General features: G+C 36.9%; 1 protein-coding gene across 1 annotated transcript in view; it reads right to left on the reverse strand.

The window, feature by feature from the left end:
• The window catches only part of LOC144438651 (calcium uptake protein 3, mitochondrial-like), an 84,774-nt gene that overhangs the window by 14,935 nt on the left and 45,132 nt on the right, over nt 1–24,707 (reverse strand). Inside the window, exons 2-4 of the mRNA XM_078127793.1 lie at nt 22,214–22,364; nt 11,793–11,903; nt 189–236 (exon numbers count right to left, since the gene is read on the reverse strand). Coding sequence (XP_077983919.1) covers nt 189–236; nt 11,793–11,903; nt 22,214–22,364 — 310 coding nt within the window. The remainder of the gene's footprint in view (nt 1–188; nt 237–11,792; nt 11,904–22,213; nt 22,365–24,707) is intronic.

Here is a 24,707-nt window from a genome sequence, read left to right on the forward strand (position 1 = left end):
CAAACATCATTTTGGTTGTCTTGGCTTTCTATAATTAATGATGTATATTTGTTACACCAGGTGACCCTGTTTGGATGTGATGAATGAAGTCTACATTTGCCCTAATATGATAGAGAATATGCATGCAGTTTATGACTGAACATTGAAAAGCATTGCAATTATTGAAACAAATAAAATATTTAACTTACTGGTCAGGATACATAACAGGAACAAGTACTCTGTATATGAAATAATCCCTGTAAGACAATGAACAGAAAATAAGTTTTAGACCAAAGAAAAAGTGAATTCACATGAAATATAAATATTAGTAAACATTTTGGTTTAATTTCATCAATTTCATTCTCAATGACAATGATATGTCTAATCACTGAGTTATTCAATATACTAGTAAATACTGTACTTCTTGAATTGAACCAATATTAGACCTGCTGTGGGAAATTGCAAATGCTGCCACCAAGAGTCACAACCATTGAGTTACTTTGTTTTTATTAGTTCTGTACAGCTTGCTAGTTTCTTTCTTATCATGGTTTTCCATTACTTGATATGTCATAGATTTCCATCTTTGTATGTTAAGCTATCACTTATTATGGGGTAATATCTGAACTGTATAAAATGAGTATGTAAGAATAGAAAGACTAGCTAAGAGAAAAAATGAAGAATATACCCTTTAATTACATGTGAGGGATTCCAATTAACACCACATTTTGAAAGTTTGACATCCATCAACATACATTCCCTTGTTCCCTTGTTACATTTAACTACTATTGCTACTTACTACCACTGTCAAAGTACTAAAACCATTATCATGGTTCACATACAACAGATGGTGCCCACAAATAATTGACTATAGTGCCCTCACAGTTGAATCATAGCACACACACCAAAGTAAAACAGCAAACCTGTGCAATTTTGTCAATTTTCATTTCTATCAACTTTGTAGCACTGACAAAATGATCTGCAATAGCAACAGGGATTAGATAAAAGCTGGCCGATGTATACACACACATGTAGTTTGGCAAAAAAAAAATGATGACTGGGATATATTGTAAAGGTCAAATGAAAGAGAACAGACAGGTTATTACTTCCAACACTTGTCACAATATTTGTTTTTCCAAATTGGCTAAGGTTGAAAGAAACTGCAGTTACACTCAGCAGCAATGAGTAAACATCAAACTTTTGGTGAATATGGTCTCTCAAAGACATAGCAATGGATCATTAGGCCCTAAATATTTGCCAATAGGGTTGGTATTTCAAGTCAGTTAGTTGTGCTAATAAGGTGGCCTTGTCCTTTGTCACTTGTTACTGACATTGACTGTCTGTAGTGTTGACAGACTTAGTCTGCATACCAGAAAGACAATCGGTGTCTTGACCTTGCATTTGTTACCTTAACAACTTGCAACCTTCAAACTTTCACAAAACTTTCAATAATAAACTCATTAGAAACATCTGTGGGGGTTTCAAGAAAGGAGGAAATCTTGTAAAATTTGCACCTTTTTTTTCTATAGATTTGACCATAATTTTAAAAGCTTTACCATCTTTAAGAAAACCCTGCACAGTACTGAAAATCATGAAAACGTTGCACACAGTTGCTCATCCACTTAAATGCTAACTTTTATATTTGGTAATGACAACTACTACTACTACACCATACTACCAAGTTTTGGGTTGGTTATGAAATGCTTGGAGTGTTTGCAGGATGAAGACACTTTCTTGGTTCACTTACTAGTCAGATAAAAATGCAGGAAATTTTGGAATGCTATAGAAGAATAATGAAAACTGACTATCTTACAACTTACAGGGTTAAAGTGATAACAATTGTACAGAACATACATGGCTCAACATTTTGTACTGGTTCTAAAACTGTCTACACTGTCAATCACTTAAAGTTCATAATGTGATAAAAAGTGCAAAAAATTAAACTGAAAAACGGTGTAGTTATAATCAGAAAAATAGACTGAAATATGTTTGTACTGAACTATCACAACTGAAAATTTACTCAAATGAAGAAGTATAGAAATTTTCAGATCTAGAAATTTGCTGTTGGCAGCAAATTTTATTTTGCTGCCATTTGGCTATTTTCTACAGTCTCTGTAAATAACCAAAGTCCCATCACAATTGAATGCTGAGCCATCATGGAGTTTAACTTTTACAGAAATTTGCAAGGAACCAGTAAGCAAACTGCAAGTCTGTTGCAGTGCATAAATGTGAGGATGGATGCAATCGCTTGACTAATCCTACAAACTGAAAGTGGTATGTTTTAGAGTGGAGACTGAGTATGCAGGAGAATCAGCAACTATAACTCTGGCATAAACAGAGTTCATTACAAACGCTCAAATTTTTCATTTGAAATTTGTTCATAGCCTGTTTATGGCACTGTTGTGTTACTCCGGTAGTAAGACAACATCATTGTCAACAGTCAGGCTATGACAGGCTATCTCAGATGCTACTTGGCTGCACAAAGCCATCTCTACTGCAAATACAGACGGAGTCTTAAAGTAAATGTTGGTGAGAGAATAATGTTAGCGATTGGACTAAAGGCAACTAGGGTGAATGTTGCAAGAAGACTACAAAACAAGATTTGTGAGCAAAGAGCATTTTTACTCGACATGTATCCATTTCTTTATTCATTGTAATTGTTTGTTGCTCTACTTTCTTCATTTATTTTACCTTTAAATTATCTAATTTCATTTCAATTGCACTATTGCAATGGCAATATGAGGGATCATTTGCTCTTTATAACACGGTATGTGGCGGTAAGATAATCTCTAGGATGTGTTTTCATGTTTGCAGCTGCTACAACAGGAGTCAACACTGGGGAGTGGAGATCTTTACCTTCCAATAATGTAAGCATAGAAAACCAATACTGATTTGCCAATTTGTGCTGTGACTGCTTGACCAGACATCAACCAAATAATGGACATGGTCGAACACAAACACAAATAAATTTGTTAAAAGGCCGATTGTGTTTGTAGCCAAAAGATCGCCATGTCGGCCAAACACCACTGTTGGCTCAGTTACAGGCATCAACTTGGGAAAAGTTTACGGAGGGTTTAACTTGTTCTTGGATAAACATATCTATCAAAGAAGAGCTGGTCTGTTTGATTCTACAGCAAGTACTTGATAGTAAAGGGAGGTGGTTCTTTTTACAATGAACTTCATGGTACTGATGACATCTGAAACCTAACATCATAAATATTTTGAATGAGTTCTGTAGAGTGTGAAAGTACACACTGTTTATCGTTATAGGATCCCACTCCAAAGTGAAGTGTTCTTACAACAACCTGCTTCTTAGCCATGTAGCCAAACAAAACAACTAATCCTCTCCGGGGTTAAACTATACCTCCCGGATTTGGGAAAGGAAGTGGTAACACTCTGTATGATTGTTTGGATATCACTCGCTCTGTTTTCTTAATGTACCTGTTAAAACATGTCCCCATTCAAGAATATGGTACTTGTTCTTGTATCCCTCTTCAAATTGGAACATTACACTTTAGATCTTTTTTAATTGAGCTCTCAAACTACTTGATGCGATGACAAAATTAGAATAGACTGCTATTAAGACCCATATTATGGGTTTGATGATGTATATGGGACAGCATGTACTTGAATATCCCCATCCATGGAACAGTGTGTATGCCAACCTAGATTTCCAACACTGCTAACCCAGAGAGGCTAATTCTGGCTTTACCATATCATTCACCACAAGTATGCCATGCCAGGTAACCAAGTCACTGGGCTACATTACTGCTGACTAGTCTAATTCCTATATGATGTGTTACGATTACTACGGTCATCTCCCCTCACGTATAGGGAAAGTCGTTATTCTAGCAGAGAAATCTGCGCTACCCCCAATGGGCGAAGTGTAAACAACGCATGTCAGTAGTAACCCATCACAAATTGACAGGCAGATGCAATTAGCTAGTTCCTTTAGACAATTGCTCATTAACTGAACTCCATCTCTCCAGTCTGAAACTAAAATCACCTGGAGATGCGATAACATCATCACGTTTATGTGAATGCAGTCAGGGCAGCACAGATTGTTGTGCAAGAATAATGACTTTCCCTATACTTGAATGGAGATGATCATAGTAATCATAACGAATCATATAGGAACTAGACAACTACTGACAGGAAAAGTTATCTCAACATTGAAATCCCTTAGAATTTGTATCACTCATGTACCTGACTAAGGTGACATGAACTTGATGAAGTACAAAATAATGTGATAATGGGCATCCAAATAAAGAGATTCGATATGCCACACAAAAATTACGACCTCGGTTGAAAAATGAGTATGTTCACAAAAATGTAAAAGTCTGCAAGGCCTTGACACTGAATACAAGTACACCATCACACTTGTCAACACCTAGAATCTAAATGACATTTCAATAGTGAAGAAGAGTGACCATGATGAGTTTTTATCTTGGCACATTTCACAGGTACCAGCTGGCCTAACATCTCCGATACATTCACTGACTAGTAGGCTTGACCATGTATGTTCAGAGTGTGTTAAGTGGGTAATATGTACAGAGATCTCCACATCAGTCATCATTTTTTATTCAGAGTTGATAACAAAAGTATATTAAGAAGCCTATGCAAATTTCACCAGATTCTGCCTCTCTGGGACCAAGATTCTTCAACCTGGTGATCCAAAATGCTTTGTTGCATATATACCAAGTGTATTCCTGACCAATTCCTACTATGATCTGACAGTGAAAAGAGGAATTGTGGGCAACCTTTGACACTGACACTTGAAAGTAACAAAACAAACTTGTACATACATACATACATACTGTACACATGCACACACCTAACATAGCTTGTACTGCTTGACCAGAACATGAGACCTTCTACAACAGAGGTTATCAAAACAACAATCCTTGTACTCTCTCAAAGCTAATAAAGAAGGGGTTAACAGCAGCTTGTGCTGAACATCTTCACACCATAGCATTTGTCTTCTATGATCCTCTACACCAACATAATTACAACATCAATGCCTTCACTTATGCCTCAAACTCCAGTCAAAAAGCTAATCCTCTAACTTGGCACACTATCCATGCAAATAGAGTCCTCTCAGAAATTCTGTTACATAAACAAAAACAGAGAGTTGATGCACTTTGCAAAAACTAAACGATCTGAATCATAATTTGTGATCCCATCATGTGCCTACAGGATTACCATAGACTGAATTATTGATCAAGTAATTCCAATACAATGGATCAGGATCATTCGTATGTAGAGTAGATCTACAATTTATATTGGTCAAGGCTACATGATTAGCATTAAATGTGGATGGATAGCTCTTCATTGATATCATTATTTTCATTATTGTAATATTTAGGATGATAATTTAGATAACATACTCAGTACTTCGAATACTCAGTACATTTTCAAAGACTTTTTTTTTTTGAGACAAGACATACGGAAAATTTTTGAACAGGATCTGAGGGTAGCTGGCAAGGTTGTGGATCTGTGAGCATAATACATGGTGTTAATGAGAGCATATCTGTTCTTCAGGTTTAAAAAGTATGTTTGAAATATTACAGCAAAGTGAACAAATTAGACTCACCCAGTCCTATGTACTATTTCTCACTGTATAATAATCATGTTTACACTTTTTATTATCATATCAGTGTGAAAAAGATACACAAAACACAACATTAGGGTTGCAAAAGCCAGCCATGAATATAATTAACCTTCCAGTGAACATGGTGTTTTAAGCCCTGAATGCAAATATGCATCTATGGATAAATGCATTTGGTCAGTCTGACAACACATAGTCCATCATCCATCAACTGTTCCAAAAGATAAGCATGCAATTATATGAATTATTCCTGTGTTTTTTCCATGTACTGTGACATAACTAACTCACTAATGTGAGTCTAGGGAAATCAATCTCATCAACCATCTCTGTTCAGTCAGACATTACTGGCTGAATATCTTTTTAGTTTATCATTTCATTGCAGTGTTTTCATTGGCAACTTCTAGGAATATTGATAACTATAGATGGAGAAAGAGAAAGAGAAAGAGAAAGAGAGAGAGAAAGAGAAAGAGAAAGAGAAAGAGAGAGAGACAGACAGACACAGACAGAGAGACAGAGACAGACAGACATACAGAGAAACACAGCGACAGAGAGAGACAGAGACAGAGAGACAGAGAGAGACAGGCAGACAGACAAAGAAATACAGAGACAGAGAGAGAGGATGGCAATCTCAAATACTTTCTAAAAGTATTATCGATAATCCACAACCTCTGGACCGATATCTACTTTTTAACAATATAAATTAAGCTTGATTTCAGAGAAACATCACGGTGAAAACATTGGGGAAATTGGATACATTCTAGTTTTGTACCTTCTATCTATTAAAGTTTTTATATCGTTTTCAAAGGAAGGTGGTAGGAAGGTAAAATCTTCTTTGGTTCATTATGTATATTACCAAAGTTCACCCCAAAAAAGTTTTATATTGAGTATGAAAATCTACCTATTATGGACCAGATTTACCCCATCTGTGTTAGTAATAATGGGGAAGTGGAGTACTGGTTAGTATATTGGGGGAGTGGGGTACATTTGTGTACTCATCATACTGTAGGGATCCTATAAACATTGGCAAAAACATTGATGCTAGACAAATGGAAAGAATAGAAAGTGAAGTCAGACAAACGATAATTTTACAGACATCTGTGACAGTTGTAGAATAAACCAGGCATCTTGTAAGCTATCGCACTGGATGAGTTGACAGTCAATGTGACCAATTCCTGAATGAACCACAAAGAGTTGAGAGCATACCTAGGGTTTTACCAACGTGATAGTAGTTCTCAAAATAGTACTTGGTATAGCTGCTCACAGAAGCATTATCATTGCACTTAGGAGATGTGACCCTGCCACATTTTACAAGTATTCTCCAATTACATGGAGGAAATCATAGCTGTGATAACTAAACTACTATTCTGGCATTAGGTCTTGCTGACTAATGCCTTTTGAGCACAATCTTTAAAGCTATGTCTGAACCTTAAAATAAAGTTGTTTTTGCCAAGAATGACTCAGGTTTATGCTTTGCTGGCAAAATATTTATACAAGCAAAGCTATTCAGTTCATCCCTGGCAAGCCAGATTGAAGTAGGTAGCTACTGCGTGCACACAGCATTAAATCAGAAATGAAAAATACCAAAGAGGTACTAGAATTAGAAATGACTGTGTGACTCATCAGGTGAATCAAGCTCACCAAAGGTCAATCATCACAGATAGATAAACAAAAGTGAGAAGAAAAAATTTGCATAACGCATGCTCTCTTCTAGCAAATACAAACAAACTTGTATGCTATGACTCATTTACTATTACGTGCGAAGTGGAGTCTTTCTTTTTCATAATGAGTAAAATAAAGTTTCCATAGGTTTTTACTAGAGTTTCCTCCTCCAAAGTTTACACAGTTGAATGTACACATTAATTGGTTACAAGGTCCTATTCCATTCTCCCTTTTCAGATCATAAGTTAGAAAGAGAATTTTTTTGAGAGGATATGGTGAATCTCTTCCCCGAAACTAAATTGCTTCTTCTGTACATAAGAATTATTTTAAGGTCTACCCTATCCCTTTGCTATCTATTCTAGTACCTACATGTACCAGATCTCCTACCCTATCATTCTCCTATGTAGTCTAGTACCTTCACGTACCAGATCTCCTATCCTATCCCTAGTACCTTCATGTACCAGATCTCCTATCCTATCCCTAGTACCTTCATGTACCAGATCTCCTACCCTATCATTCTCCTATGTAGTCTAGTACCTTCACGTACCAGATCTCCTATCCTATCCCTAGTACCTACATGTACCAGATCTCCTACCCTATCATTCTCCTATGTAGTCTAGTACCTTCATGTACCAGATCTCCTACCCTGCATAGTACCTACATGTACCAGATCTCCTACCCTATCACTCTCTTATCTATTCTAGTACCTTCATGTACCAGATCTCTTACCCTATCATTCTCCTATCTAGTCTAGTAACTTCATGTACCAGATCTCCTACCCTGTCCCTAGTACCTACATGTACCAGATCTCCTACCCTATCATTCTCCTATGTAGTCTAGTACCTTCACGTACCAGATCTCCTATCCTGTCCCTAGTACCTTCATGTACCAGATCTCCTACCCTGTCCCTAGTACCTTCATGTACCAGATCTCCTACCCTGTCCCTAGTACCTACATGTACCAGATCTTCTACCCTATCACTCTCTTATCTATTCTAGTACCTTCATGTACCAGATCTCTTACCCTATCATTCTCCTATCTAGTCTAGTAACTTCATGTACCAGATCTCCTACCCTGTCCCTAGTACCTTCATGTACCAGATCTCCTACCCTGTCCCTAGTACCTTCACATACCAGATCTCCTACCCTGTCCCTCTCCTATCTAGTCTAGTACCTTCATGTACCAGATCTCCTAACCTGTCCCTTGCCTATCTAGTCTAGTACCTACATGTACCAGATCTCCTACCCTGTCCCTTTTCTATCTAGTCTAGTACCTTCATGTACCAGATCTCCTACCCTGTCCCTTTCCTATCTAGTCTAGTACCTTCATGTACCAGATCTCCTACCCTGTCCCTTTCCTATCTAGTCTAGTACCTTCATGTACCAGATCTCCTACCCTGTCCCTCTCCTATCTAGTCTAGTACCTTCATGTACCAGATCTCCTACCCTGTCCCTCTCCTATCTAGTCTAGTACCTACATGGACCAGATCTCCTACCCTGTCCCTCTCCTATCTAGTCTAGTACCTACATGTACCAGATCTCCTACCCTGTCCCTCTCCTATCTAGTCTAGTACCTACATGTACCAGATCTCTTACCCTGTCCCTCTCCTATCTAGTCTAGTACCTTCATGTACCAGATCTCCTACCCTGTCCCTCTCCTATCTAGTCTAGTACCTACATGTACCAGATCTCCTACCCTGTCCCTCTCCTATCTAATCTAGTACCTACATGTACCAGATCTCCTACCCTATCATTCTCCTATCTAGTCTAGTACCTACATGTACCAGGTCTCCTACCCTGTCCCTCTCCTATCTAGTCTAGTACCTACATGTACCAGGTCTCCTACCCTGTCCCTCTCCTATCTAGTCTAGTACATACATGTACCAGATCTCCTACCCTGTCCCTCTCCTATCTAGTCTAGTACCTACATGTACCAGGTCTCCTACCCTGTCCCTCTCCTATCTAGTCTAGTACCTTCATGTACCAGATCTCCTACCCTGTCCCTCTCCTATCTAATCTAGTACCTACATGTACCAGATCTCCTACCCTGTCCCTCTCCTATCTAGTCTAGTACCTACATGTACCAGATCTCCTACCCTGTCCCTCTCCTATCTAGTCTAGTACCTACATGGACCAGATCTCCTACCCTGTCCCTCTCCTATCTAGTCTAGTACCTACATGTACCAGATCTCCTACCCTGTCCCTCTCCTATCTAGTCTAGTACCTACATGTACCAGATCTCCTACCCTGTCCCTCTCCTATCTAGTCTAGTACCTACATGTACCAGATCTCCTACCCTGTCCCTCTCCTATTTAGTCTAGTACCTACATGTACCAGATCTCCTATCCTGTCCCTCTCCTATCTAGTCTAGTACCTACATGTACCAGATCTCCTACCCTGTCCTTCTCCTATTTAGTCTAGTACCTACATGTACCAGATCTCCTACCCTGTCCCTAGTACCTTCATGTACCAGAGCTCCTACCCTGTCCCTCTCCTATCTAGTCTAGTACCTTCATGTACCAGATCTCCTACCCTGTCTCTTTCCTATCTAGTCTAGTACCTACATGTACCAGATCTCCTACCCTGTCCCTCTCCTATCTAGTCTAGTACCTACATGTACCAGAGCTCCTACCCTGTCCCTCTCCTATCTATTCTAGTACCTACATGTACCAGATTTCCTTCCCTGTCCCTCTCCTATCTAGTCTACTACCAACATGTATTAAGTTATTAGCAAACACCATGTACAAGATACTTTTCTTCCAACAGACTATTGATTCTTTTCTAAGCAAGTTCTCTTTTCTTTGACTTACTAGAGACTGTTAAAACATGACTCATCATTGTATAACTTAGTTCAAATGTTTGTCGCAATAGAAAAGTCACAAGGGGCTAAGAAATCGATCAAGACAGAAACTAAATGATGGATCGTAAACTAGTTTATCATTAATTTGTGGTCCCTTGGATACAATGACTCATAGTTGGTATGACAAGGCAACATGATCCCTCATGTATGTTGGATCTCGCATTTGCTCATTCCTTCTGAGAAATCAGCTAAAAATACTTCATATTTACAGTATGGTTTCCGGTCAATTACATTGATCGAAAATTAATCTAAACCAATGTTATGTTTTCCTGTGAGAGTTGGCGGCGTGCAACCATTTGAGGAAGAGAGTCTTAAGGTCTACTAAACTGTAACGGGTACATCTGAAGATGAATCACACGTGTGGCACCAACACATGTTTTCAAGAAGTCAACAAATGAGGCAATCATTCCCTCAAGACAACAGATGAAGGTGAATAAACTATCATACACGATGAATCACCCTTTCAGTTTTAAGAACTGCATGAACTTTGTCATATAAAAAAAAAACGATTAATTTTCAATGCTTTCTTTTCCCAAATCACAATAAAGTCAGTTCTCATTTGTCCACTGGGAATATATTAACTCAATTCAGATTGTCAAGTTTTAATGACATACAGGTATTTTTAACTTTCTATGGAGACTCCTATAAAAATTGTAAAAAATTGTAGTGGCGTTATGACATAATTGACAGTATTGAAATATTCTACTATCCCATGTAGTTATTATCAAAGATACAAAAAACTGAGTTGCCATGGATTCTACTAAAAGATGTTCACATTTATTTTGTTCATTATTTGTTTTCATGAAGCCAAAATACATAAGTTTTATTTTACAGTCATGCTTATATCCATGTTTATTTTGATCAAAAATGTCAAATTTTAACAGTTACTATGGGTGTAATCACAGTTGCTAGGGAATTTGTATTTATTTTGGAATGTTTATTTTCTGCCCTACTCCTAGGGCAATATGTAAGGAAGGTGTCAGACCCTAGATACAGCTCATTTCATGTTACTGTGCACCGGCTCTGATACAACAATGCAAATTATTAAGAAACTACATATTATCTTCACTAAGATAGGATGGTCGCTATTTCTTGCTACATTTTGTGTAAATGAAATAAACCATTTCAATGTACTACAACTACATGCAGAAACATGTATTGGTCTGTATTTAATGTCTGTGTGGTGGTACTTTAGTTCATATCATATAGACAAAATGTAGCAAGCAATTGTACTCATTCAGTGTAGCATTGGTTTCTGCATGGTTGTATCAAAAAAGCGAGTGAACACTAACTTGAAACGAACTTTACTCTCTCCCAGGCCTGTAAGTACAGAAAGTAGTGCCAGTCTCTGATCCATCCTGTAGAAAATATTCAACATCGAACACTATATACACCTGTATACACGTACGTACAGATGGGGGTACCATAAGAAGTAACATTCATATACTTATCATAATACCACACTGCCCCTGACAACCAGTCAATGTGACTTGGTTTGAGTGTCAATGTGAGTTTCTATGTGAAAACAAGAGATGGGGATGCAGTAGTATACTGAATATCACTATGTCATCACTACAAAAGGAGCGATGGTATTAGTTGGATATACAACTCGGTGTTCAAGCACCTTGGAGTATGTCCTTTACGTATATGTGGAATCAGGATGGTGTGTGTAAGTGCATATAGTACTTACCACCATCATGCAATGATCTGAACATTTTGGTTGAAGATTTCCATTTAGTTGGCACATTCTTCAGTATCTTTTCAACTTCTTTATCTGTCAATTTTCTTCTTCCAATACGTGCTGAAAGCCAATGAAACAAAACTCAGTAAGAGAAACAGAGTAAAGTGAAATATTCACAGTCTCAAATTAATCAAGAAAGCTGAGGTTGTGGGAGCTATACTCTTAATTTTGCACACTCTAAATGAATGTGAAATCACATCAAGTACAGGGGATTTCATCACACCTTGTAAATGCATCATTTAATAGCATTTGCACACTGAGATCAAATCCCCTGTAATTTGAATGGACTGTAGGAGGGATAGAAAATATCTCTTCATGTACAAAAATACAATATAATAAACAAAACCGTATAACATTGAAACCACCTAGATGCCTGGGAAGGGATGGAATTATTAATTAATTCCTCTTGCTTCCAATGATCCAAGATTGAGTATATAATTTGTTTCCCTTCTCCTGAGTACTTCTTCATCTCTAGAAACTTTGCAAACACCTAAAATCAGAAGTATTCAAAATGCTATGGCCATTTGCAGTGACATATAAACTCCAGAAATCTTTCTACAACACTGGTTCCTTTGTTTCTAATGGTTACAAGTTCCTGCATCAAAACATCCATTTTTTCTTGAGTAACAGCTCTCATGGGGTGGCCACAGAGTGTCCTTGTCCTATGACCTATTGCGTTTCCAATCTCCTCAAACTGTTGTCTCTAGCTATTATGTATGTATAAAACTTCAAAGTGAGTGCGATCAGGTACCTAACAATTAGTCTGGAAGTATTGGAACAGTGCGGTGATTTCTATTGAAGATATCTATCATCTGTCTGGGAGCTTAAACCCAGTAATTGTTAACATACTCGGAGAAGCTAATTAACTGTTTAATTAACTTACTAATCTTATTGTATCACAATAGATCTACCCTCCAAGTAATCTAACTTTCCCCTGTCAAAGTTCCGACAGTACTTTACGAAAGAAGGAAGTTAGCTTTCCAGGACTGAAACTTCCCTAAGCTTTAAAATCTAGAGTTGTAAATACCAGAATTTAAAATTCCAATTTGATGACTATACTCGAACAGTTACATTAATGCACCTCTTTTTTTCTGTCTTTCAGATCTTTCCCAAGTGTCTGAAGTGACCTTGGTGAATGAAAAGCCTTCATTGCCCTTTGGCTGCAGGACAACATTTCAAGTCATGCATTCAAAAAAAAGAGTGCACTAAATAAGTCAGAAGACAGAGCCACAAATGCTCTGTATAGTATTGTGAGCTCAATACAGGATTTAAACATTGAGGACACTACAATACAGTAGGTCTATGCTTTTATGAATTGAGAGGTGATGAGAGACTATACAGATAGATACAGACGACTAGTTCCACTGTGACTGTTTCCATGGTCCATATCAGATAACAATTGTCTATTTCTTTTGCATCCATTTTGTATATTTGTATCATATGCATGTTCTTTGAAAGTGTAGCTTATTTTTGTTATCTGGTGAAATAAATTTCATTCATTCATTCATTCATTCATTCATTCATTCATTCATTCATTCATTCATTCATTCATACGAAAACCACAAACCTATCAATGGTTTTCCTTCAAAGTTTTTATATATGCCATTCATGACTTTCCAGTCGACTAGGTTAAACTAAACCATTGACTAATAATGGGTTGGACATTAACATAATTGCACTTTTACAGATGAAACCAAAATTTACAGTCAAGACTATCACCCCATTGCTATAAGTCATTTAACTATTAAAGAATCAATGTCTAGATAGTGCTGGAAATGCCGCTAGCTCTCTACATCTGGCCAGCAGAGGGCCTATCATCTTGGTATTGGTGTAACAATGGTTTAGTGGTGCTGCTAAAGCTGGGGCTAATACTTGCTATGTAACAGCACAAGGGATAATATGATATCTACTACAGGTATTTAGTAGGCCAGGCAATAAGTGTTTTATAACACATCACATTCTCTAGCAAGTATTCTTTCCTAAGTCAAAAACAAATCATGACCACAGCGAACCCCAGTGCTACTGTAATACTAATAGTGCCCTAGGGAAAATAGAAAATGAATATTGCCCTCTGTATGCAAATTGAAGTCACTATGGGTCACTTTTTCATACAAACTGACACAAACTAAGGCAATCACTGAAGCCTGTATGAAAACAATATATTATAATTATAGTTAGTGGATCTGATCAGCATGAGAATTTTATTGTCTCTACTTGAATTAGCAGAGAATCACTCTTCTACCAAGTAATACTACCCTATTACTGATACAGTGCTATCATTTCTATTGCACCTGGAAAGTGCAGAGAAATGCTAAGGTTGAATTTACAAGTCAGTTGTCACTAATATAAGTCTCTGTACTTCCAACATGCTGTACGAAGTGTTATTAATCCAATTCAGTTGTTTACTTTCAGTGTTTGTAACAGGGTTCCATTCATCCACGGTCTGATGCCGGCAGTTGTAACATTTGTTTGGATGACCTAATTTTCAGACAGTGTGTTCATCATTATTCATATAACTGCACTGTGTCTCAACCCACAGCATGAATACATGGTTGGAAAACTGAAGATGCTTGAGGGAGGAGGGGGAGGATTGCTTGGGGGAGGTTAATGACAAGAGTCTTACATTTAGTTTTTTTTAAATGACTACTATTGAAAAAAAGATTGATGTAAACTTTACCATCACAAGTCATTATAAAGAGCAGCACAATGAAAGAGACAGGCTTTTTTGGAATGTGACAAGCGTACCACCCAGCAGACAGTGTCACTTTCTGGGCCAGTTCAAATGTTAATTGTTGATAGGTGCCATTCTAAACATAGGGCATTCATACAATTTTAATCAGTCTGTCTCTGCAAAACAGCAACCAAAAGATGTAGTGACAATAACGTGACCTTGTAAGAAGACGTGGTCTATCTCACTTTTCTATGTTCTTTGTATGTGTATGTGTGTCATTCAGGAAACAAAACTCAGTACAGCACACATACATACATACATACATACATACACACTGTGTGACACATAGTACCATCTTTCTATCTTAAAAAGATGTCTTCTTCCCATGCAGAAATACTATTAAATATTTGCAAAGCTAATAGCCTGGAACCAGGTCCATTTCAAGATGTTTCCATACAGGACAATATGGAACCAAGCTAAAATAAAATTTGCTGTCTTGGATAAACATTATTATCTAATAGTAACAGAACCCTAAGACTTGTGACTGCCAGTGGGGATATCCGGGGTATTTGCACCCATGCTTGCAACTTTCTGCCATATTTTATGGTTGTTAAAGTACAGCCACAGGGAACACTGCAAGCAAGCACTCGACTTGCAAATATGCTGAGTATGAGGCTATGACAATTATGAGTTGTGGGTCACAGGGTTCTGTCACATTACGAGATAATCACCGATGATGGACAATTTGACCAGGTGAATTTAGTAACTAGTCACTGATGGTTGCAGTTGACATCAGTGTTCAGTCTTTGTGGAAGGGATTCTGGGGTACAAAAGGTTTTGGAAAATCCAGGACGACAAAATGCCGCTCATTTGTAGCAAGGTATACATGTGTGTGCTAATTTGCATACAAGTACATGCGATAATGCTTTGATATTGCATTACGTATCATCTTTATTGTGACCTTTGAAAGAAAACACCCATACTTAAAATAAAAACTAGACGGTTTCTCTGTGATATGAAAAATTGACTTGATTTTGATATTTGACTATGAATGTGATGGTCAAGGTTAAATATACTAACAATACAACCTTTCGATAATAATGAGGGTAGACATTTGAATTTGATTCATATGTATTGTTTGTATGCTAATGTTGTACATTATCATGAGAAACTCAGCTGACATTTGGTTAAACTTGATATACCCTCCTACATCATAGAAATATACATGCATGTATGTTTGTCAAATTATCACTTTTAAGTTTGTACAAGTTTAAAGTACTATGAAATTATCATACTTCGAGACGCAATTCATGTTTCTCCACTGGTGTGATCTTTTGCAAGTATTATACTTTATGTACTAGTACAAAGAGTAGGCCAAGTTTTTTATGACAAAAATGACCACTCTTTTGTCAATTTTGCTTAATGTTAAATCAAGAGATTTATTCCCATTTGCATGTTACCTTGGTGCAAAGTTTGAATGCATATCAGAGGTATGTCAAAACACTAATGCACAGTGGTGGACACTTACTTTATTCACAAGAATATGCATGGCTTGTTTGAAGAAAAAAAGACCAGGCTATCATCAAATGTGAACAAATACAAGTAAAAGGTTACTGCAAGTTTTGCTAAACCCACAGGAAACTTGAATACCATACATGTAGATCTATATGAAATTGGTACTAACTTTGAAGTGTTATACCCATATTTATATACAGACAGAAGTTGTCTTCCAACAGATTTTCACAAATGTCCTGATATGAACTTGCCAACTAAGCTGCACCATCAAGTACAGGTACGTGTTTATAATTAACTTACTTTATGTTGACTACAAGAAAAAGTTGCGTAGGCAGAGGAGAATTTGTATGAACATGCCAGTAACCACGAAAAACAATAAAAGTGAATTTATAGGTGTATTAACAAAACATTTGGAGCTAAAGATCATCCATCGTGAGTGAAATAGGTTAAAATCTTCTAAGTTCTCTATTTTAAACATCCTCAACTTTAACATTTAGGAGTGACAATTTGATAAATTTATGACTGTATGTCTGCAACTCTGTAAGTAACTGTACATGCATTACAATTGCTTTCAAGTTTGGCTTTGAGCCATTTCAAAAAGTCTGCCTCAACTCTGCTCCAGTTTACATCACATCATCAAAGGATGAAAACATCTGCATCTTTTGAGCAAAGTGGGCCAGGAAATACTTGTCATTTATATAATAGTTGACAACAGTGTCAAAAGTCGTGATTTGTAAATGTTACAATCATTCCTAGACTAGATAGAATACAGTCATGTGGCGACTTTTGCTATCACCTTCCCCAACACTTTGCATTTCACTAGAGGTCTTTTACTTGATGAAGGGTTCAACCAGAAAGAAGGTGAAATTCTTATTTGGATTTTAAATTTTCCCACTGTGAGATGATGTAACTAGACATTTTGGATATCAGTGAACCCATCTCAGCAGACATGATCAGCCAATCACAAAGCAGTACATTTCATAATGGCCATGGAAGCTTCATAATATTCATAAAAACAACCATATTTGGTATTACAACCATGTTGCCCCTGACAACCCATCAATATGACCTGGTTGTGTGAATGCAGAATGATGTATATGTGAAATTAAGCGATGGGGATCCAGGTGAATATCATCAAGTCATCACCACAATAGGAGCTGAGGTATTACACGTAGTAGGATATACAACAAAGTGCTCATGTGTCTCATCATTTATATTACAAACATACCAGCCACAGTTAGATTATAGTTTTACAGGGTAGTTTTGGTGACAGTGGTGAGTGGGAGGGGAAATAGTGGTAAGTGTCATAGCTACAGTTACTGTACATATTGATTTGTATTGATGATAATAACATGTATATATGTATATTAGAAGTGTTTAAAACAAAAGTTCATGATGGAGCATCTTGTTGGCAGGTATTCTCTATCTTTCAGTGAAAACTTCAACATATAACATATCACTCAGTATACCCCTGAACAAAGTACCAAGGGCACCAAATCTTGTACTTTCTGATTCTCACATTGATGAAAGGAATCATATTCCAAATTAATTCATTTTATACAAAAACAATATGAAAACAGTAACCAGAAAAAGTAATCCCGTCCTGATCTCCAAACAAGCAAACACACTGCACAGTAGGTTCTCCAGTCCTGAGCCCTGAAGAGTCTTCCTTATATCACATTTTTAGATAGATATACCACTTTTATGTGGAGCAGGCTGCCCAAAACAAGACTAGCAATTTGTGTTACTGCTAGTGGGCATGTCTCTATGTAAACAGTAAAGCAACACCATTTTTAAGAGAATATAAACATTGCTTATACACAAATCAATACATGATAACATTGACAGTTACCACGTACAACAAACACATGTTGTCAAGTGTAATCTGAGGTCAGTGTCCAGATACCAAGTCTAGGTCAAGTTGAACCACAGTCCGAACTATCTATGATAGAGGGACTGTGGCTGAACCTACTTTCGATGCATGCATGTAGTAACAAACTGTTGGTAATCAATTTGTTCATTCTGATCTATCATTCTGAAGTTTATATCCAATTTTTATCATTTCTAGCCTACAAATTAAATATTCAGACAAAAAAGTAATGAAACACTGACAACAGCTAATTCTAAATGCATTGCATACTCAGAGTTAACCATAGACGACAACAAGCTTTAAGTCTAACGATAGGTCAAATGAGTGGGCTATTTTATACTTGAATTATTCATTTGTATATATATCATATGTATCACCAGTATCTACAATATGGATGCGCAGCATCAGATATGAACCAATTGAAAAATGAAGGCACCCTAACAATAACTTACTTTCTAAAATTAATATTTGTATATAATGATGTATATTTAATCACAGTACAGTTACCCTTTTCACTTCTTACATATAATTGTCTGTTTTCCATTTGCCCATTTCTTAAGAGAAGTTATTTAATTTCATAGTGACAAATATTAAAGCCCATGTGTTGGGTGATGTATTAATTTTCTGTTCTTTTTATTGGTAATTTGTAACTGTATATCCACATGTCACTATAATAAACAACTCTTACTATAACTTAGACACCAGCTATGAACTGGTTTTTAGATAAATAATGATTTGACTTGTTAGAATATTGTATATTGTGTCTACAAGTTGTGGTAACTCTAACTGTATTCTGTAGCTTGTTATTCAATGAAAGGGTAGAAACCACATCTGTTAATCTGTACTAAAAAGTGATGTTCATATTGATGTTACTGGTATCTATTACATGTTTGCAGAGTTCTAGATACCAGCTCTAAGCAAATGATATGCCTACAGGTTGATCTAATGTTAATGTTCGTTTTGTCAACTTTGCTCTGACTAACCTCTGCGTCAATTTGATATTAAGTTCACATGGCAGTTTCATAGGTACATTTTCAGTAGTTTCAATGTCCAGAATGCCGTATATCAATAATGAAATCAAATCTGCACAATCTGCTGAAACTTGGACAACTGACACACAGACTATATGTACATATACATAATACATTTGCACATACAAAGCAATACTACTATAAAATTGATCATCTGCACAATGAAATGTAGCCTGCAAATAAAAGTATCCAGATTGTAGGACTAGCCCAGTTATATCTAACAGGACATGATAATGGGTTACATCCATACAGGATTGTGAGCTGTATCCATACAGGACTGTAAGCTACATCTATACAGGACTATGAGTTGCATCCATACAGGACTGTGAGTTGCATCCATACAGGACTGTGTGTTGCAGCAATACAGGACTGTGAGTTGCAGCCATACAGGACTGTGAGTTGCAGCCATACAGGACTGTGAGTTGCAGCAATACAGGACTGTGAGTTGCATCTATACATGACTGTGAGTTGCATCCATACAGGACTGTGAGTTGCAGCAATACAGGACTGTGAGGTGCAGCCATACAGGACTGTGAGTTGCAGCCATACAGGACTGTGAGTTGCATCCATACAGGACTGTGAGTTGCAGCAATACAGGACTCCATACAGGACTGTAGGTTGTATCCATACAGGACTGTAGGTTGTATCCATACAGGACTGTAGGTTGCATCCATACATGACTGTAGGTTGTATCCATACAGGACTGTGAGTTGTACCCATACAGGATTGCAGGCTACATCCATACAGGACTGTGAATTGCATACATACGGGACTGTAGAATTTATCCATACAGGATTGTGAGTTGCAGCCATACAGGACTATAAGTTGCATCCATACAGGACTGTGGGTTGCATTCATACAGAAATATGGGTTGAATCCACACAGGACTGTAGGTTGTATCCATACAGGACTGTGAGTTGCATTCATACAGGATTGCAGACAGTATCCCAAGGATTATGTACTGAATCCACACTGAGCAGTACTATGTACATTTAGTTTGTATCTAGTCATGACATTTTGGTCTATAAAAGTGTAGTTTGCATTAATACAGCATCAACATGTCTATCCCCACCTTTGCATACAGGACTGTCAAAAGATTGTATAGGCAAACATACAGCATCAGACCTCAGTTTGGTGGTTTGAGATACAGCTCAGTTTGGGAATCAATAACTCTTTGCATTATCAAAGTGAGGATATGTATTAAGACAGAATCAGAAATTTAAGAGCTACATTTTCATTTTTCAAAATTTCTTCAGTAGTGCTGTATTTGGATGATGGGAAAAATATGCTTTATTTTTCAAAATAAAATGAAAGAGGTTGAACGTTGCATTGTAATACAGTGGCAAAACTCAAAATGTAATTTGAAAGTGCTACATCATTGCTGCATTTTTTACCACATTGAACAATGCAGACCAAGGGTCTTTAAAACTATCAGAACACAATGCAGGGCAAATGTCAGTCATACACACTGCAGGGCATAGTATTGCTTTTCATATGGCACAGATCTAAAATTAGATTGCCTAAACTAGAGATGTGGAGACAGAAATACAGGCAGTAGAAAACAGATCTTTCTTGTGAAAAGCTAACAGAAGGCCCAACATCAAAGTACCGAAATTATTGCTGGAATGTCCCCTGTTTACAGTAAACAACTTCTGGGGTGAAAAGTTTTCTTCTGAAATTTATAGTCTCAATTCAAATAAAAGTTATTGGTTTATTTTATTTATCCTGTAGTTAGCCACACAACAGTATAAAAAGATGGTGTTGATACTGCAGTATCATATTGATATACCATGCAATATAATTTGGGGACTAAAAGGTTGCCATCAAAATGTTGAGTAACTATTTATAGCCAGCAATAAATGATATGTATAAAGGTTGCTAGGACAAGTCTAGTTCCTATACGGCACATTACGATTACTACGATCATCTCCACTCACGTATAGGGAAAGTCATTTTTCTAGCAGAGAAATCTGTGCTATCCCACTGGGCGAAGTGTAAACGATGAATGTCATTAATAATCCATCACAAATTGACAGGCAGATGCAATTAGCTAGTTCCTTTAGACAATTGCTCATTAACCGAACTCCACCTCTCCAGTTTGAAACTAAAATCATGTGGAAACGCTATAATGTCATCATGCACGTTTATATGAACGCAGTTAGGTAGGTGAGTGGGTGGGAGTGAGGTGGGGTGGGGGGATTACGGATTTCTGTGCTAGAATAAGGACTTTCCGTATACGTGAGTGGAGATGATCATAGTAATCATAATGCATTGTATACGAACTAGACTAGCTAGGACAGGAGAAAGAATAAATAAATAGCCAGATAGTCTAGTCTTTGGTCAAAAATAACGATTTGGAAAAGTTGACATTTTGGGAGAGTTGTGCCATCAAAGCAAGTTGATCATCATTTTTGATTAAATTTGTAATTAGTCTAGTAGTGGCCTTGCATTACATACACTTCATACTTCATTACACATGCAGGCCTTGACTTTCTGCAATATGAAGAGATTTCTCCTGTGCTACACTGAGGACACATATTTGACTTCTTCTTTATGAATAAACAATAGAAATTTCAAGTTCATTGATATTGTATATTTTAATGCCTGTACTTTCCTGTATTTTATAGCAGAGTAGTACTTGCGACATCATGGTCTGTACATTGAATTACTGATATTATAGTTAGGATAACAAAACCATATAAATGTCATGCTTTATTTCCCTCGGTTGAATAAAAACACAATTGCAGAATAATTTAATACTGTATATGAGCCCATTCTAGAAATAAATGCTATTGTTATCATTACTTTGGCATTGTCAGCAAAACAATGATCTTGAAGACAGGCATCATATTGGGTAAATCTTGATGCAATCAATCAAGTTGCCAAGTTTAATAGGGAACAGACAAAGTTATACTAGAATTCCCTAGTTTATCTATCACTGTCAAATAAGGAACTTGCAGTATAGGATACACAGGAAGAGTACTACACTTAAAATAACTGCTTGTGTCAAGGAGTCTGTATTTCAACACACAAGGGCATTTTAATTTGTACCACAAGGCTGTTTTCATTTGTATTTTTTGATGAACATTCCTTCCACAGCCAAGCTGAAGGTAACGCTGATAAATTAAACACTGTTCAAAGACAAATCACTCCATACCTACTTATCAAATGAGGTTATTAATGTTTCCTCTTCCAATCTCCTGGTATGAAAATTAAAAACAGCACTGTATTCCTTAGAGAGCTGCCTCAGCAGGAGTTACATCCCCTTTGCGTGTCTACTTACCCCTTGGTTCTTCCTGCGTAACGGATTCAAGGAAATCCTGAGGAGTCATAAAGACTTGGTCTCCATACTGACACGATGCAAACTCACGGAATCTTCCTTCCTTTTTAGAGAGATGTGGAGTCAATGTGTCATCCTGATCTTTGGTGTTTTCCTGTTAAAAAAAGCAAAATACAGAACAAAGGCAATTAAATCAACTGATGTGTCCTCAGTAAAACTGTTCCATGTGTACTGAAAGATGAGCTGTAATGCATACCCATCCTAAATATTGCTAAAACACAAACAATTCCGGATTAATTACATATTGGACCCACACAAACTCACAACAAAAACAGAGACCAATGTCAGTCCATGATACTGATGACTAACGTTACATAAACAAACCTTGAATTAATAATACTGTTGGTAATGGTGGCCGGGTAACTGTGTGGTTGGTTTTATGGTGTATCTAAACTGACAGCATCTTAAAATTAGATTCAATATAATAGTAGCATATACTCAGGTATATCTGAGGTATATTTTATGTTGTTATATATTGTATACACCATGCTTGTATGTAAATAATAAAGTGAGTATATGTAGTTAATTTTATGTTGTTAGTCAAGTTTCTATACAGTATCGTTATGATTTACACCCATGCTAGTCTAGTTCCTATACAGTATCATTATGATTTACACCCATGCTAGTCTAGTTCCAATACGGTATCATTACGATTTACACCCATGCTCTAGTTCCTATATAGTATCGTTACGATTTACACCCATGCTTTAGTTCCTATATGGTAACGTTATGATTTACACCCATGCTAGTCTAGTTCCTATATGGTATTGTTACGATTTACACCCATGTTCTAGTTCCTATACAGTATCATTACGATTTACACCCATGCTAGTCTAGTTCCTATATGGTATCGTTACAATTTACACCCATGCTCTAGTTCCTATACGGTATCATTACGATTTACACCCATGCTAGTCTAGTTCCTATTTGGTATCGTTACGATTTACACCCATGCTCTAGTTCCTATATGGTATCGTTACGATTTACACCCATGCTCTAGTTCCTATAAGGTATCATTACAATTTACACCCATGTTCTAGTTCCTATATTGTATCGTTACGATTTACACCCACCCTAGTCTAGTTCCTATATGGTATCATTAAGATTTACACCCACGCTAGTCTAGTTCCTGTATGGTATCGTTACGATTTACACCCATGCTAGTCCATTTCCTAAACGGTATCGTTACAATTTACACCCACGCTAGTCTAGTTCCTATATTGTATCGTTACGATTTACACCCATGCTAGTCTAATTCCTATACGGTATATGGGTATAAGTTGATTTTGTGTTGTATTCATGTAAGTAACACTGCTAACAGGCGATTAGCCTGGTAAAATTTTGGTGTAGGATTAACCACAGCCAACAAGTCACTGAAAACTTACAAATGTTCCTGCCTATAAGTTTGAAAGATTATGAAAAAAAGTCTCATACTCGTAAGCTACATGTCACCCATTTTCTAACTTTCCTATGAAAAAGTAGTTAAACTATCTCGTTGAAAAATATTCTCAAGTTTTTCCTGTTGTTAATTTTAATTTTTATTAGTTTGCAAATAAAAATAGACAAATTCTGAAATAAGGCCTCATATTCTTATACTACATTCAACCTATTTCTAACTTTCCTCTTCAAGAGAAGTAGTTAACTAGCTCAATAAAAAAAATCTTTTCTTGAATCCCAAATTCTTCCTGTTGTTAACTTTAATAGTTTGCATATCTGTTGAATTGAGTATCCCGTAATAGTGAAGTTGCAACACCCTATAGAATCACATAGCTGACTAACTCGGCGTTCCCTAACTGTACAGTAATACCTCCCCCTTGTGATGGGGTTCTTTTCACATTGACAAATCATGATAAACTACATATTAACCTTCACTTCTTGTACTGAGAGACCTTCCTAAACCATTAGGTGGTAATTTGGCCAACAACTCTTACGTATATACAAAGTACTTAAAGTCACTACTGCTCCATCAACTACATCATAATCGTCACTTCTATTACTCTTAATACTCCCACTTTCCTTGAAACACTAACAATAATGCCCTCCAACAAACTATGTCTAGGATACTTGTCTCATTTGCTCAAAACAAGCCCTCCATTTCCATAATTTCCCTTTCCTGTGGTTTCCAGTTCAAATAAACCAAGTAAATGCTCAAACTAGACTCTGGAGACAGTTCTCTTGCAAACATAGTAATTAGATAGGTTGTGGACATGATCTGCTGGGGGCTGGCTGCCAGTCATCGCTTTTAATTGGTCTCGGAGGACTGCTTCAGACAACCACTATCCCTGCATCACCTTCCAGCTACTGTATCGGTATCTTTCAAGTGTCAAAGTCATAGCAATTATAATACTTCAATAAAGTGATCAATCGCTTTCCTGTTTACATCAAAGATTGTTTGCGGAATTGTGCCTAATATGAGTTTATCTTGAAGGCCAATATT

The sequence above is a fragment of the Glandiceps talaboti genome, chromosome 8 (genome assembly GCF_964340395.1).
Source record: "Glandiceps talaboti chromosome 8, keGlaTala1.1, whole genome shotgun sequence".
In the NCBI taxonomy this organism is placed as follows: domain Eukaryota; kingdom Metazoa; phylum Hemichordata; class Enteropneusta; family Spengelidae; genus Glandiceps; species Glandiceps talaboti.